The sequence below is a fragment of the Callionymus lyra genome, chromosome 2 (assembly GCF_982586985.1).
Source record: "Callionymus lyra chromosome 2, fCalLyr1.hap1.1, whole genome shotgun sequence".
Lineage (NCBI taxonomy): Eukaryota > Metazoa > Chordata > Actinopteri > Syngnathiformes > Callionymidae > Callionymus > Callionymus lyra.
The window spans coordinates 6,167,862-6,183,467 of record NC_141819.1 but is presented as its reverse complement, the minus strand read 5'-3'; the positions used below and the strand labels follow the sequence as shown (position 1 = coordinate 6,183,467).

Here is a 15,606-nt window from a genome sequence, read left to right as displayed (position 1 = left end):
GATTTTCGCACACTGATAATTGGGACACACTTGTGCACTCAAAATATTAAGTGTTAGTGCAGAAGTGAACAATTTGCGACACAGTCCTGGTCTCACTCAATTCGCCGCCACATGTCACTCAATCACGGGAACATGAGAAACACAGCTGTCAATCATTCCATCAATCCAAAATAAACATTCATAAATGAGTTAAATTGTGCATCATCTGATAATAATACATTTAAATTATGCAAAACAAAATGTACATGATTAAATGTAAACAATAGGTTACTTAAATGAAATACCTCATTTGCTGAAAAAAAGTTCATAAAAATCCTACAAAGCAGATATTTTCTTTTCTTTGCTGATTCCATTTTTTCTTTCTTTCTGTCTGATTGAACAACTATTTTGACGGAGCTGTTTCATGTCAGATCTGCTTCCTTTTTAACACAGTTGCACCGAGCAATGCAACGCTACGAGTACTCGCTCTCCGAACCTGATGCATGCGCCGATGGACCGGTGCTGCTCGACCCATCCCAGGTGTGTAATGTGGCCTTCTACAGAGACAACCTACTGCCCCCTGCTGGCGAGTTCGTCCATCTTTCTCAGCGACGAGGCTGAGGCTCGAGACGTAATCCATAGCGACAGCCTGTAGAGGGTGTAACAGCATTTGTAGAACCACGGTTCTAAAAATAAAGGGTTCATCTTGTGTTTGGGTCGGTCTGAACAATGAAACTAGAGATCCTCTCAAAAGAAACATTAAATAAAATCTTTTCTTTTTACTTTAAATGAATATAGTGATGTGTTGATGAAGCTTCATGAAACAGTGTCATTATTTCCTGAGTCCACTAGATGTCACTCTTTGCTCTGTAAACTGAGACCCCGAAGTATAAACCCGGTTCAGCAGTGCAGTGTGGGGGTCCCACTCCTCCGGGAGGGACTGATCTGTGAAAAATATGACCCTGCTTCATGAAGCTTCATCGACACATCAATAGATCTAATATCACTGGCGCTACAGAAGGCTGAACATGTTTGTTTCTGGCTCCCTCTACTGTTAGAGATAAATACTTTTTTAGGTCAGTTTTATCTTCCTTAGAAGCTTAAAAGCCATAATAGAAAGAAAGTTGTTTGTTTGCCAGTGTAAAACAAGGGTAAATGTTTATTTTTTAGTTTTAAAAAGATGTATTCATGTATTATGATGGATACACAGAGACAAGCGAGGAAGAGTTTTGTTGTTTCCTTCTGTCTGCAGGAGCTGAACGAGTCATCACCCTCAAGATGGAAATCCCCGGCTCCATAACTCCTCTCATCCAGGAGATGTTGGAGAACTCTGGAGGCCTGGAGAGGCAGCTCTGCCCAGCTCTACCAAAGCAGTCCAGCCACACAATCGGCGTAGTGACGGCCGACAAAGTTATATAAATATATATAGATATGAACTATGGTGTTTGACATGAGGGCGACTGAAAACCTTTTCTGAGATGAGAAACTGTTGTATCCCTTCACTGTTTGGATCTTTTCGTACCACTGAGAGTATTGAGGAAGATGTTTGACTTTGATGTCACGTGTACATTATTCTGATGAACACAAAGAGCAAACAGAAGTTATTTCCAGTCCTCACATGTATGTGCACAAAAAGAAAGTCGCTACGAGTGTCACAGTCTATTCCAGGTTGTTGTCCACGTATTGTTTTGTGCTTCCAGACGAATGGAAAACAAATGATTGTATGATATGGTCACAGGTCTTTTCAAGAAATCCAGTTCATGAAGATTCATTATAAAGGGGATATGTATATAAGTTGTATTAATTTCTTCAAAACTATGAAGAGTTTTAGGCTTCACTTGATTTTGAAAAGAAAAAATCTTTTATGTGTTTTGTTCATAGGTTTGTGATTCCAGGAAATACATTTTACTGAAGGAAGTTTTTGTGTTCGACTAAATACTGGACACTTAACTAATCACCGGCTGTTCAGAATGAGGCGTTCACGGTTCCCCCCCTTTTGTTTTGACGTACAGTAGGTATGAACAAGTAGCACTCCAGTCGGGGCATATCTTTCTGGTCATGTAGCAGACAGAGACGGAGTCTGGAAGTGTTGAGGTGGATCACATCTCGGGCTCGGACGTTCCTGTAGCAGCTTCATGATATTGATCCATGTGAAGAGTGGTGTACATACACACTGTATTGAATACAAGTGATTCTCAAAAGCCTCTATGTGGGTCCGTGTCATGTCGTGGTGGGGAAAACTAGATTGTAGTGGTCCCTCTGGACGGGGGATCGTGAAGGTCCTTCTGATATTTGTCCTCACGCATCATCCCCTGTGTTAGAAACATGCAGGATCCAGAGCAACCTCACACCCTGTGATACACTTGATGCCAAAACGCCTTCACATCATCTTGACCATCGTTACTGTACACACACCAATGTCTCAGGAAGGAATCATGTTGTGTGCTTGGCCTGTCCATTGTATATGTTCTGTGCTGCCCCCCCACTATGTCACTAACACACACACCTCTGCTACTGAGCCCCTGTGTTTCAAATCACTCAGACCAGAAGTTGTGCAGAGAGACTCCGACCCTGAACATTATGGTCTCTACGAGTCCTTATTTCTTCTTCTTTTCTTTTGTACAGTTAAAGCTGCTTTCATTTAGGACTTAACATGTCCAGAACAACTTTTCTCTGCACAGCTGATCTGGAAGAGAAACGGATGCACCTTTGCTTTGAAACGTATGGAATATGTTGCAATTTTGTCAAGATTATCAAGCGACTTTGATAAAAAAAAAAACAGCAACATTTAATGATTATTGTTGTGTCGTGTGAATCACTTTTATAACTACATTCTGCTGTATTTGAGTCTCAAGTGTTGCCTTCAGTTTCCTCCAGCAGGAAAGAATGTTGCTGTTGTTTCTTCTAAATAATGAAAAAATAAAACATCAGGTCTATATAAAGTGCTCAAAGTAAACAAATAATAAAGTATTATATAAGTATTATATGATTCACCAACACATGTCATCTTCAGGGTGTGACACCCCTGATGTCAACACAAAGGACGATGTGTCAGTTAAAGGATAAAGAAAGACTAAAATGCTGCTAATTGTAATCTGAGAGAACATCGCTCCCTCTAGTGGTGATTTTAGATATTTCACTGTCCTGTCAATAATTCTGCAAGGACTAAGATAAGTTTTCCTCGCTGCAGGGATGGAGTGAACCACGACAGGTGATGATAGAGTGACTCGTGTGTTTATTTACTGACAATGGCTCCATCTAGTGGTGCAACTGTAGATTACAGTCAATGTTTTACAATCCAACTCTTGAACACATCACAGGAAGTAAATACCTGTTGTTTGTAATAATGGAGCCGTAAAAACAGAAAACAATCAATCCTGTTATATATTAGAGGCTTCAATAAGCACCACTGTTGTACGGCGTGTTCTTCTTACTCTGACATGCTGGTCATCCAAAACTAGTGATGGGTAGATGAAGCTTCATTAACAGTGTCATTATGTTTAATGATCAGTAGGTGGCGCCTCTGTTTAAAAATGATATGAGGTTTGATCCAAGTACGTGTTTATTTTCAAGTGTTTAATTATTAAATATATTTATTGAAGTTCTCAGGCTCAGCTCCAGCTAGTGTTTCCTCATCAAACACATTGAAAGTGTCAGTGCACAAGTGCAGGATTTACACTGAGAGACTGAGATCTTTCACTACAAACACATTTAAAATATAAATTCATTTAAGTGTTTTTATGATGATTTCTTCTCATGTGGAGCTTCAATCCAAGAGTTACAGATGAGCAGTCTGGAGGTATTTGGATGTTTTCATGTGTTTTTTTGGACGAAGATGAAGACGAAGACCACTGAGCTCCAGTCGCTACATTAAAATGAACAAACATTTTTGTCTATAACTTTAAAAAGAACACATTACTCTCAAAATAATCCCAACCCTTAGTCGACATGAGGGCGAGTAGAAAATGAGTTTGAATTTTGCGTGAATTATTACTTCAGACGTGTGACATAAAAAGACAACAAAAGACTTAAAACATCACATGATTCCAGAACTGTTGTAATAGTTTTATTTGACCTACTATTACATGATTGAGTAAATAATGTTGAATACATTCAACTGTTACTTTAACACACTTTCATTTGCAGTTAATGAAGGAAGAAAAACTCTCTAAACTGGATCAAGATTGTCTCACGATACATTTGTCAAAGTGTAGATTCACTTGTCGATTATAACATTAATGATCAGTTTATAAAATATAATATAGTGTGATTTTGAGAATATTGTGCAAATAACTGTATGTTTTGAAGCTGTTTGACTAGAGGATTGAATTTGTTGATCTTTTTAATTCATGTTTCTCTCGCTCTGTTCCTCTGATGACATCATTTCTAGGCGACAGATGAGATGAAGTCAATCTGTCACGATCATGTTTAGCTTCTGTTGAGAAGTACAGTTTGAAAAAATAACCATTAAACCACTTACTTTCAGAGTAAAAGAGGTTTAACTAGAGAACGATCATAAAAGTCACAAACAAACGTGAAACAAATCCAGCAGGTATGTTAGGAAACATTTGACTTAATAACATATTTTCTTGTGTTTCTTCTGAGAGTCACTCTGATAGTCTCACTTCCTCTCCACCTCCAGTCGCAGCTTTTCAAATCTGTCAGGATGATCCAGATAATCCTGATCCTCCATCAAGTTCCTGTTGTCGTTGGACAGTAGGAGGCGCTGCTGTGTGTGAGTCCAGTGAGAGTGAAGACTGAGAGAAGAAGAGACATGAGGTGATGATGGTGGAAGAACGTTGTCTTGACGATCATATACTGATCCAAACTGAGACGAGTCAATGTTCTGTCAACATTCTTCTGAGAACTTGAGAGAAGAACCATGTGACTGAAACATCCCAGAATCATCTTGAATGTCAGATTTGAAGATGAAGTCAGCAGCTAAACTAGCATGTAGCTAACATGAGTCTAGTCTAGTTGTGATGAAGATGTTCAAGTGAACACATGATTCAATATGAAGTGATTCATGTGTGAAATGATGTTTAAAGTGACTCAACATTGTGAGTTGATGATCAAACTCACGTCTGATTTCAGATATTTGACAGAAATATTTCTTTGTTCTCCACTGACAGTCAAACTGAAACAATGTTGATGTTGAAGCTCCTGAAGAGTTTTGAGCTGAAGGACTTGAAGATTTGGAATCAGAGCTTCACTTGATACTGTAACTGTGAGTCTTTAACATCTGCACGTTTGTTCTGGAATCTTCTTCATCAAGTCCATGTCCACAAAGACCTTCAACTGCTGTGTCAGCAGATGAGCTTTGATGTTGAAGTCAATCAATGGAATCAAACTTACCATTCATGGATGAAGGTCAACCCAATCTGGTCCACAGTGATCCAGCCTGGAGGAAGAAAGAGTCAGAAGATCAGATTCATTTGATTCAGATGTTTCATGAATATTGTTTCATTCTCAGTGGACGACTCAGTCATGACTGTTGATGACAACAAAGATGGATCTATAAACAGGCTGCTCAGTCTCAACTGTCTCCTTCATGCTTCCACTGGTGTCTAGCAGGAGAACATGGAGGAACTCAGAGTTTGGATTCATGTGCTCAGTTCAGATGAAGAGTCTGAGCATCAAATGTTCAGTCTGAAGATCTTTGGAGTTCAGTCAGTGAGTTCTGCTGCTCTGTTCATACCTGAGAGTCTCCAGTCTCCAGTCTGGACTCTTCAGTCCAGCAGACAGCAGCTCCAGTCCTGGTCCTCCTGGATGATTCCTGCTCAGGTCCAGTTCTCTCAGGTGGGATGGGTTCAATGTCAGAGCTGAGGCCAGAGAAGAACAACCTCTCTCTGAGATCCAACACCTTGACAGACTGAAATGAAGGAGAAACACTTTTAGAAACTTATCAGAACCAAGAGAAGATGATGTTCTGACCTGAGAGTCTCCAGGTGACAGTGTGGACTCTTCAGTCCAGCAGACAGCAGCTCCACTCCTGGATCCTGCAGCTCGTTGAGACTCAGGTCCAGTAGAGTCAGACTAGAGGACGGAGAGCTGAGGACTGAGGACAGAAGTGAACAACTTCTCTCTGACAGTCGACAGAAGCTCAGCCTGTGAAAGAGACGAGTTTCATCAACAAGTGACTTTTTCTATTTTCTATTTGACAAGAATTGAAAGAGTTTATTTATAGTTTAATATTGTTATTTTAGTAATAAATAAAATGAAAAAAATTCAAGATTCAATATTTTTGACAAGTGGCTTTTTTAATGTAATATACAAATGTGAAAGTGTTTAAAATCCAATATATAATATATATTCAAATTATTTAATAAAATGATTCAGAAAATATTTCTATGGTTAAAAAAATAGAACATTTTAATCAAATTAAATTTTAAATTCAATCCTTCAATTCTCTGATGACACTGATCTACTTGCATAAGAAACAAAGCAAATGTTTTTCAATATTCAGTTCATGAGCTGAAAATAGATTCAACTGCTCCAACAGGAAGTGACATTTATGAACATATTTTGCTTAAAAAGAATCTTAAAGTAATACCTGACATGAATATTTTAAATTAAATACATGCAGTCGGACAAAGAGGATTATGAAGACGAACCCCTTTGATTTTATTATTTATTTTTATAGAACATTTTTCCTGAGAAAAAGGCAAGAGTTGACCTTTTGTATGAAACAGTAAAGTTAAATAAAGCTGCATTTTTATTGATGTAACCTTCGTGGTTTTGTTTCATTCAAGAAACTTCATGTGAATTTAAGATGAAGATTTTGTAGAAATCAGGCTCAGAGCTGCTGTGAAGGTCACACATGCTAACTTAAGTTTATTTTCTATAAATAAATGTTGCGTACACATTCATTTGTGTATACGCAGTATAATTAATGAGGCCACATGTTTTAAATATGTTCTTTTGATTATTATTCATTTTCATTTAAAGTTGACGCTTGTTTGTTTATCATTACAATGATTTATTAAGATGATATTTTTATAAACTACGTAACATCTTTACCTGCTACACAAACATACAAATGTATCTATGAGCTGCTTCACTGAAGAACAAAGTGATGACAGACTTTGACTCGTGTTTCCACCTCTGACTTTACATTTGAGCTTTGATGATGTAGAAAAGATGATGTTCTGACCTGAGAGTCTCCAGGTGACAGTGTGGACTCTTCAGTCCAGCAGACAGCAGCTCCACTCCTGGATCCTGCAGGTTGTTGACACTCAGGTCCAGTAGAGTCAGACTAGAGGACGGAGAGCTGAGGACTGAGGACAGAAGTGAACAACTTCTGTCTGACAGTCCATAGTCTCTCAGGCTGTGAAAGAGACGAGTTTCAAGTGACTTTTTCAATTCTTTATTTAAAAACAATCAACTATTTACTTTCATAAGATCATGGTCACATGTTTGTTTGAATATTTATCAGGTTGGTATAAATGAGGGTGAAATGTTGAACATGACGACAGAAACACAAACATGAAGAAGGAGTAACAACAATGTTGAGGTTGTGGTTTGTTGTTAAATATTTACTTTAGAAAAACAGACTTTCCTACAAACTAGTGAGACATCATTGATTTATGCTGAATTGTTGGAACATGAACAAGTATTTCAGTGAATGTCTTCATGTGATCAACTTGATCTTGATTAATCAAATTAAATTAAATAAAGTGTTTTTCAACATTCAGTTCATGAGCTGAAAATAAATAATACTTCAACAGGAAGTGACATTTATCAACACATCGTCTGCGAACAAGGAAATCTGGCTCAGTTGCTTCATCAACCAGGAAACAAGAGCTGAGACGACACTCGTCTAGTTTCTCTCCAGATATTAGAAACATGACATTTATTTCTATCTTCATTTCTCCTGAGAGACAAGAAACCAGATGAACTGTGGACCAGACATGAAGAGAGAAGATGATGTTCTGACCTGAGAGTCTCCAGGTGACAGTGTGGACTCTTCAGTCCAGCAGACAGCAGCTCCACTCCTGGATCCTGCAGGTTGTTGTGACTCAGGTCCAGTAGAGTCAGACTAGAGGACGGAGAGCTGAGGACTGAGGACAGAAGTGAACAACTTCTCTCTGACAGGTAGCACCAGTCCAGCCTGTGAAGAATTGAAAGAGTTTATTTATTTATTTATAATTAAATGATTTTTATATTAAAGGTTTTATTAATTTAATTGAATAATACAAACAACATGTTTTAATTGAGTAAAGGTTTTTTCCACACATATAGTTTAATATTGTTATCAACAAGTATCCTTTTAAATTCATTATAAAAATGTGAAAGTGTTTAAAATCCAATATTAATTTTAACCCTGGAGTTTCAAGAGGTAAAAATATTTATATTTTAATGTTGTAGTTTTTTTGTACCTTTTCAAAACTATAACATTAAAGAATTGTTGCCCAAATGTGTAAAATGTTGTTTTTTGAAGGCTCGAAAAAGTTGTAAAATATAAATATTATTATTAAATATAAAACTACAACATTAAAATATATATATATACTGTATATATATATTTTTTTTTACCTCTTTAAATCTACAACGTTAAAAATATAATTTTTTTTTACCTCTTCAAAACACAGACATTATAAAAATGCTGGTATGGAATCATAAATTGAAAAAATCGAGATTCAATATTTTTAACAAGTATCCTTTTAAAACGTGTTTAAAATCCAATATATAATATATATATATTAAACTCTATGTCTAAAAAATGTTTCCATTATTCAATGAAAACAAAACCAACCTTTCAATGTTTAAATTATTGAATCAACCTTTTCAGAAAATAATTCTATGGTTAAAAAAATAAAACATTTCAATAAAATTAAATGTTAAATTCAATCCTTCAATTCTCTGATGACACTGATCTACTTGCATAAGAAACAAAGCAAATGTTTTTCAATATTCAGTTCATGAGCTGAAAATAGATTCAACTGCTCCAACAGGAAGTGACATTTATCAACACGTCATATTCAAAGTAGGAAATCGACACTTTTCTCTCTTAATGTTTGACCTTGAAAATGTTGAAAACCATGATCAACTTGATGAGACTGATTGTTGCAACAGTCACATGTCAGGAGAAAGTTCACAGATACCATCAGCACAATGGATTCAACAAGAAATGGAGACACATGTGTTCAGTGTGAAGTGAAGTAGTTGTAGATGAGCCTCACAAATCATTGGAGAAAGACATTTCTTACCAACATGTTAGTTTTCACACCCGTATATAACCTGAGCACAAATATTGATATTTTCTTACAACACACTTGGTTGTCACGTCAATACTTCATCTCTCCTGTCCTGTTTGTGGGGGCGCTAATCCTCTAAATGAGGGTGAAGAAGTCGTAACCAGCGGCTGATGAAGATGACGAGTTAACAATAGTGTCAGTACACGATGAGGGCAGCCTACACTGTACAAAAACAAACAACTCACCACACATGGATTTCCTAAATGTTACAAAATAAAATGTTCATATCTGGATCTACTACCTGAAAGAATCAATAATCAAACAGAAATATCTTCTTCACATTTGAAGTTAATCTTACAGCAAATGACATCAACTTTCATTGATCTCTTTACATCCACCACACATGATGACTTTAACCACGTCTTTAAAATGATCATCAATATATGATTTGACTGTTAACTGATGCTTTTACAAAACTATACTTTCTATACGTGTCAGTGAAATTAAGTTATTTATGATTGTATTATTTATCTTTATTTTATAATGATTTTATTCACACAGTTGCAACATTAAATTCAAGTAAAAACAGTCATTTATTGTAAACAATTGACTTTGAAATGACTTGTTAATGTGGTTCAGTTCGTCAAAGTCACCACTCTGAGTGTTTTCTCTGTCACAAGACAAGTGTATTTATGATTCCTTTAATAATACTGACGTGTACAAAATACTTATTAAGTGAACAAAGATCTGCTGTTTTTTTGTTTATGTTTTAAGTCTCCGTTGATGGTTGTTTTGACTCTGTTGGTTTGGACTGTTGCTGAATGAATTGGAGTCTCAGTAAAAGACATGACAAACAAAACTTATTGGCTTCAATGAACATTTATGAACATATTTAGCTTCAAAAGAAGCTTAAAGTAAGTAAAGTAGTTTTGTTTCATTGAAGAAACTTCATGATAAATTGAAGAAAAATGTAAGAATGATGCGATTAGTCGACTTAATGGTTGAATATTTGGTGACAGTCGACTGTTAAAATAGTCGTAGACCTCATGAACAACAGATGAACCATAAGAGAAGAACAGAGACAACAACGGTGGAAAAAACAAACAATGAAAACAAATGAAAGACAAACCTCAAGATTCCACTCTAAAGTGTTTTGTCTTCTACGAGACAGATGACGCGAGAACACTGGATAAAGAATATGAAGGACTGTTGTTTTGATTATTATTCATTTTCATTTAAAGTTGACGCTTGTTTGTTTATCATTACAATGATTTATTAAGATGATATTTTTATAAACTACGTAACATCTTTACCTGCTACACAAACATACAAATGTATCTATGAGCTGCTTCACTGAAGAACAAAGTGATGACAGACTTTGACTCGTGTTTCCACCTCTGACTTTACATTTGAGCTTTGATGATGTAGAAAAGATGATGTTCTGACCTGAGAGTCTCCAGGTGACAGTGTGGACTCTTCAGTCCAGCAGACAGCAGCTCCACTCCTGGATCCTGCAGCTTGTTGTTACTCAGGTCCAGTAGAGTCAGACTAGAGGACGGAGAGCTGAGGACTGAGGACAGAAGTGAACAACTTCTCTCTGACAGTCGACAGTCGCTCAGGCTGTGAAAGAGACGAGTTTCATCAACAAGTGACTTTTTCAATTCTTTATTTAAAAACAATCAACTATTTACTTTCATAAGATCATGGTCACATGTTTGTTTGAATATTTATCAGGTTGGTATAAATGAGGGTGAAATGTTGAACATGACGACAGAAACACAAACATGAAGAAGGAGTAACAACAATGTTGAGGTTGTGGTTTGTTGTTAAATATTTACTTTAGAAAAACAGACTTTCCTACAAACTAGTGAGACATCATTGATTTATGCTGAATTGTTGGAACATGAACAAGTATTTCAGTGAATGTTTTCATGTGATCAACTTGATCTTGATTAATCAAAATTAAATGGAATAAAGTGTTTTTCAACATTCAGTTCATGAGCTGAAAATAAATAATACTTCAACAGGAAGTGACATTTATCAACACATCGTCTGCGAACAAGGAAATCTGGCTCAGTTGCTTCATCAACCAGGAAACAAGAGCTGAGACGACACTCGTCTAGTTTCTCTCCAGATATTAGAAACATGACATTTATTTCTATCTTCATTTCTCCTGAGAGACAAGAAACCAGATGAACTGTGGACCAGACATGAAGAGAGAAGATGATGTTCTGACCTGAGAGTCTCCAGGTGACAGTGTGGACTCTTCAGTCCAGCAGACAGCAGCTCCACTCCTGGATCCTGCAGGTCTAAGTTGTTACTCAGGTCCAGTAGAGTCAGACTAGAGGACGGAGAGCTGAGGACTGAGGACAGAAGTGAACAACTTCTCTCTGACAGGAAACAGTCGCTCAGGCTGTGAAAGAGACGAGTTTCATCAACAAGTGACTTTTTCAAATTTCTATTTGACAAGAATTGAAAGAGTTTATTTCAAGACAAACTCAACTATTTCCATCGATAAGATCTTCAGTTGTGGTTTGTTGTCTGCTTACTAATCTTTTAAATTCATAAAAATGTCAAAGTGTTTAAAATCCAATATAAATTTTAACCCTGGAGTTTTGAAGAGGTAAAAAATATTTATATTTTAATGTTGTAGTTTTTTTGTACCTCTTCAAAACTATAACATTAAAAAATTGTTGCCCAAATGTGTAAAATGTTGTTTTTTGAAGGCTCGAAAAAGTTGTAAAATATAAATTAAAATAAAAGAATATTTTAAAGTTGTATTTTTTTTTTTACCTCTTCAAAACTACAACATTAATATATATATATATATATATATATATATATATATATATATATATATATTTTACCTCTTCAAATCTACAACGTTAAAATATAAATATTTTTTACCTCTTCAAAACACAGACATTATATAAATGCTGGTATGGAATTATAAATTAAAAAATTCGAGATTCAATATTTTTAACAAGTATCCTTTTAAATTTATTTTTTAAATGTGTTTAAAATCCAATATATAATATATATATTTATATTAAACTCTATGTCTAAAAAATGTTTCCATTATTCAATGAAAACAAAACCAACCTTTCAATATTTAAATTATTGAATTAAATTTTTCAGAAAATAATTCTATGGTTAAAAAAATACAACATTTCAATAAAATTAAATGTTAAATTCAATCCTTCAATTCTCTGATGACACTGATCTACTTGCATAAGAAACAAAGCAAATGTTTTTCAATATTCAGTTCATGAGCTGAAAATAGATTCAACTGCTCCAACAGGAAGTGACATTTATACTGACGTGTACAAAATACTTATTAAGTGAACAAAGATCTGCTGTTTTTTTGTTTATGTTTTAAGTCTCCGTTGATGGTTGTTTTGACTCTGTTGGTTTGGACTGTTGCTGAATGAATTGGAGTCTCAGTAAAAGACATGACAAACAAAACTTATTGACTTCAATGAACATTTATGATCATATTTAGCTCCAAAAGAAGCTTAAAGTAAGTAAAATAGTTTTGTTTCATTAAAGAAACTTCATGATGAATTGAAGAAAAATGTAAGAATGATGCGATTAGTCGACTTAATGGTTGAATATTTGGTGAGCAGTCGACTGTTAAAATAGTCGTAGACCTCATGAACAACAGATGAACCATAAGAGAAGAACAGAGACAACAACGGTGGAAAAAACAAACAATGAAAACAAATCAAAGACAAACCTCAAGATTCCACTCTAAAGTGTTTTGTCTTCTACGAGACAGATGACGCGAGAACACTGGATAAAGAATATGAAGGACTCTTGTTTTGATTATTATTCATTTTCATTTAAAGTTGACGCTTGTTTGTTTATCATAACAATGATTTATTAAGATGATATTTTTATAAACTACGTAACATCTTTACCTGCTACACAAACATACAAATGTATCTATGAGCTGCTTCACTGAAGAACAAAGTGATGACAGACTTTGACTCGTGTTTCCACCTCTGACTTTACATTTGAGCTTTGATGATGTAGAAAAGATGATGTTCTGACCTGAGAGTCTCCAGGTGACAGTGTGGACTCTTCAGTCCAGCAGACAGCAGCTCCACTCCTGGATCCTGCAGGTTGTTGACACTCAGGTCCAGTAGAGTCAGACTAGAGGACGGAGAGCTGAGGACTGAGGACAGAAGTGAACAACTTCTCTTTGACAGTCGACAGTCGCTCAGCCTGTGAAAGAGACGAGTTTCATCAACAAGTGACTTTTTCAATTTTCTATTTGACAAGAATTGAAAGAGTTTATTTATAGTTTAATATTGTTATTTTAGTAATAAATAAAATGAAAAAAAATTCAAGATTCAATATTTTTTTGACAAGTGGCTTTTCTAATTGAATATACAAATGTGAAAGTGTTTCAAATCCAATATATAATATATATTCAAATTATTTAATAAAATGATTCAGAAAATATTTCTATGGTTAAAACAATAGAACATTTTAATAAAATTAAATGTTAAATTCAATCCTTCAATTCTCTGATGACACTGATCTACTTGCATAAGAAACAAAGCAAATGTTTTTCAATATTCAGTTCATGAGCTGAAAATAGATTCAACTGCTCCAACAGGAAGTGACATTTATCAACATATTTAGCTTAAAAAGAATCTTAAAGTAATACCTGACATGAATATTTTAAATTAAATACATGCAGTCGGACAAAGAGGATTATGAAGACGAACCCCTTTGATTTTATTATTTATTTTTATAGAACACATTTCCTGAGAAAAAGACAAGAGTTGACCTTTTGTATGAAACAGTAAAGTTAAATAAAGCTGCATTTTTATTGATGTAACCTTCGTGGTTTTGTTTCATTCAAGAAACTTCATGTGAATTTAAGATGAAGATTTTGTAGAAATCAGGCTCAGAGCTGCTGTGAAGGTCACACATGCTAACTTAAGTTTATTTTCTATAAATAAATGTTGCGTACACATTCATTTGTGTATACGCAGTATAATTAATGAGGCCACATGTTTCTACTAATGTCTTCTGAACCAGTGGGCAACAGGTTGAAGGTTCAATTCCAGGCTGACCTGACATCCTTTTTCCTGATCATAAAACATGAATCAAAACTCTTCTTGGTCTTTAAACATGTTAAGATGTATTTGTGTTGTGTTTCTCTGAGTCTTTCAGAATCTATGTTTCCATCACTGATCCTCTGTCTCACATCAATTGAATGCATCAGGGATGAGAGGGCCCTGACCAAGAAGGATGAACCAATAGCAAATGTTACAGAATAAAAGCGTGTCAGTGGTTGACTTTCTGTCTTCAAGTATTTCATTGGTCAACAGCTGCAGAATGATGAACTCAGCAAAGTGTGTGTGTTTCATGTCCTTCAGTTGAAGATGAACAAACACAAAAGTTCATTCAGGGAACAAGCGAAGAAAACATTGAGAAGCAATTGTTAGTGTGATAGTCCCACATTCAACTTTGAAATATCTTCTTTTGATTATTATTCATTTTCATTAAAAGTTGACGCTTGTTTGTGTATCATTACAATGATTTATTAAGATGATCTTTTTATAAACTACGTAACATGTTTACTTTTCAATTCTCTATTTGACAAGACTGAACTTACATTTTTAATGTTTTATGTTACATCATAAAATCACATATTGTGTGAATATTTGAGGAAGGTTTGTCTAAATTAGGATCAGTTTGTTAAACACGATGACAAACACAACAATCATCAAAGAGTAAATCAAACATTCATGTTTAGTTCATATCATCAGAAATGTTTGAACAACTTGCAGAACTTTGTTTGCAGCTTGAACCACCGGCAGAAGCCTCTCAAGAGCCTCGTCTGAAGCATTTCTTGAGTATTTCTTCAGGTCAAACTCGTCCAGATGTTCCTCTGAGGACAGTAAGATGAAGGCCAGGGCCGACCATTGAGAAGAAGACATTTGAGTGAAGAAAGGTCCTGATCTCAGCTGCTGTTGGACCTCCTCCACCAGAGAAGTGTCCTTCACTTCATTCAGACAGTGGAACAGGTTGATGATTCTCTCTGGAGACACATCCTCACTTATCTTCTTCTTGATGAGCTGTGCTGTGTTGTGATTGGTCCAGGAGCTACTTCCTGTCTGTGTCAACAAACCTGGAAGGAGACTCTGGCTGGTCTGCAGAGAAAGACCCAGAAGGAAACGCAGGAACAAGTCCAGATGTCCATTTGGACTTTTCAGAGTTTCATCTATTGCTGTCTGGTAGAACCTTTCTGTTTGACTTTTGTCGATTTCTGTCAGTTTGGATGTTAGTTTTGATTCCATCAGGTTGACTCCAGAGTTGATGAAGGTCTTGTGGACGTGAAGAGCAGCCAGAAACTCCTGAACACTCAGGTGGATGAAGCAGAACACCTTGTCCTGGTACAGTCCTCTGTCCT

General features: G+C 35.7%; 3 protein-coding genes across 3 annotated transcripts in view; all 3 read right to left on the bottom strand.

Moving 5' to 3' along the window:
• The window catches only part of LOC148085161 (NLR family CARD domain-containing protein 3-like), a gene marked incomplete at its 5' end in the record, with an annotated part of 350,040 nt that overhangs the window by 26,319 nt on the left and 308,115 nt on the right, over positions 1-15,606 (bottom strand). Inside the window, one exon of the mRNA XM_087781613.1 lies at positions 7,916-8,089. Coding sequence (XP_087637739.1) covers positions 7,916-8,089 — 174 coding nt within the window. The remainder of the gene's footprint in view (positions 1-7,915; positions 8,090-15,606) is intronic.
• Positions 13,187-15,606, bottom strand: part of LOC148085171 (NLR family CARD domain-containing protein 3-like) — a 45,922-nt gene continuing 43,502 nt past the window's right edge. Inside the window, exon 4 of the mRNA XM_087785529.1 lies at positions 13,187-13,403. Coding sequence (XP_087641655.1) covers positions 13,187-13,403 — 217 coding nt within the window. The remainder of the gene's footprint in view (positions 13,404-15,606) is intronic.
• The window catches only part of LOC148085167 (NLR family CARD domain-containing protein 3-like), a 181,026-nt gene continuing 179,818 nt past the window's right edge, over positions 14,399-15,606 (bottom strand). The window contains exon 5 of the mRNA XM_087785532.1: positions 14,399-14,428. Within this exon, the coding sequence (XP_087641658.1) occupies positions 14,399-14,428 (30 nt within the window). The remainder of the gene's footprint in view (positions 14,429-15,606) is intronic.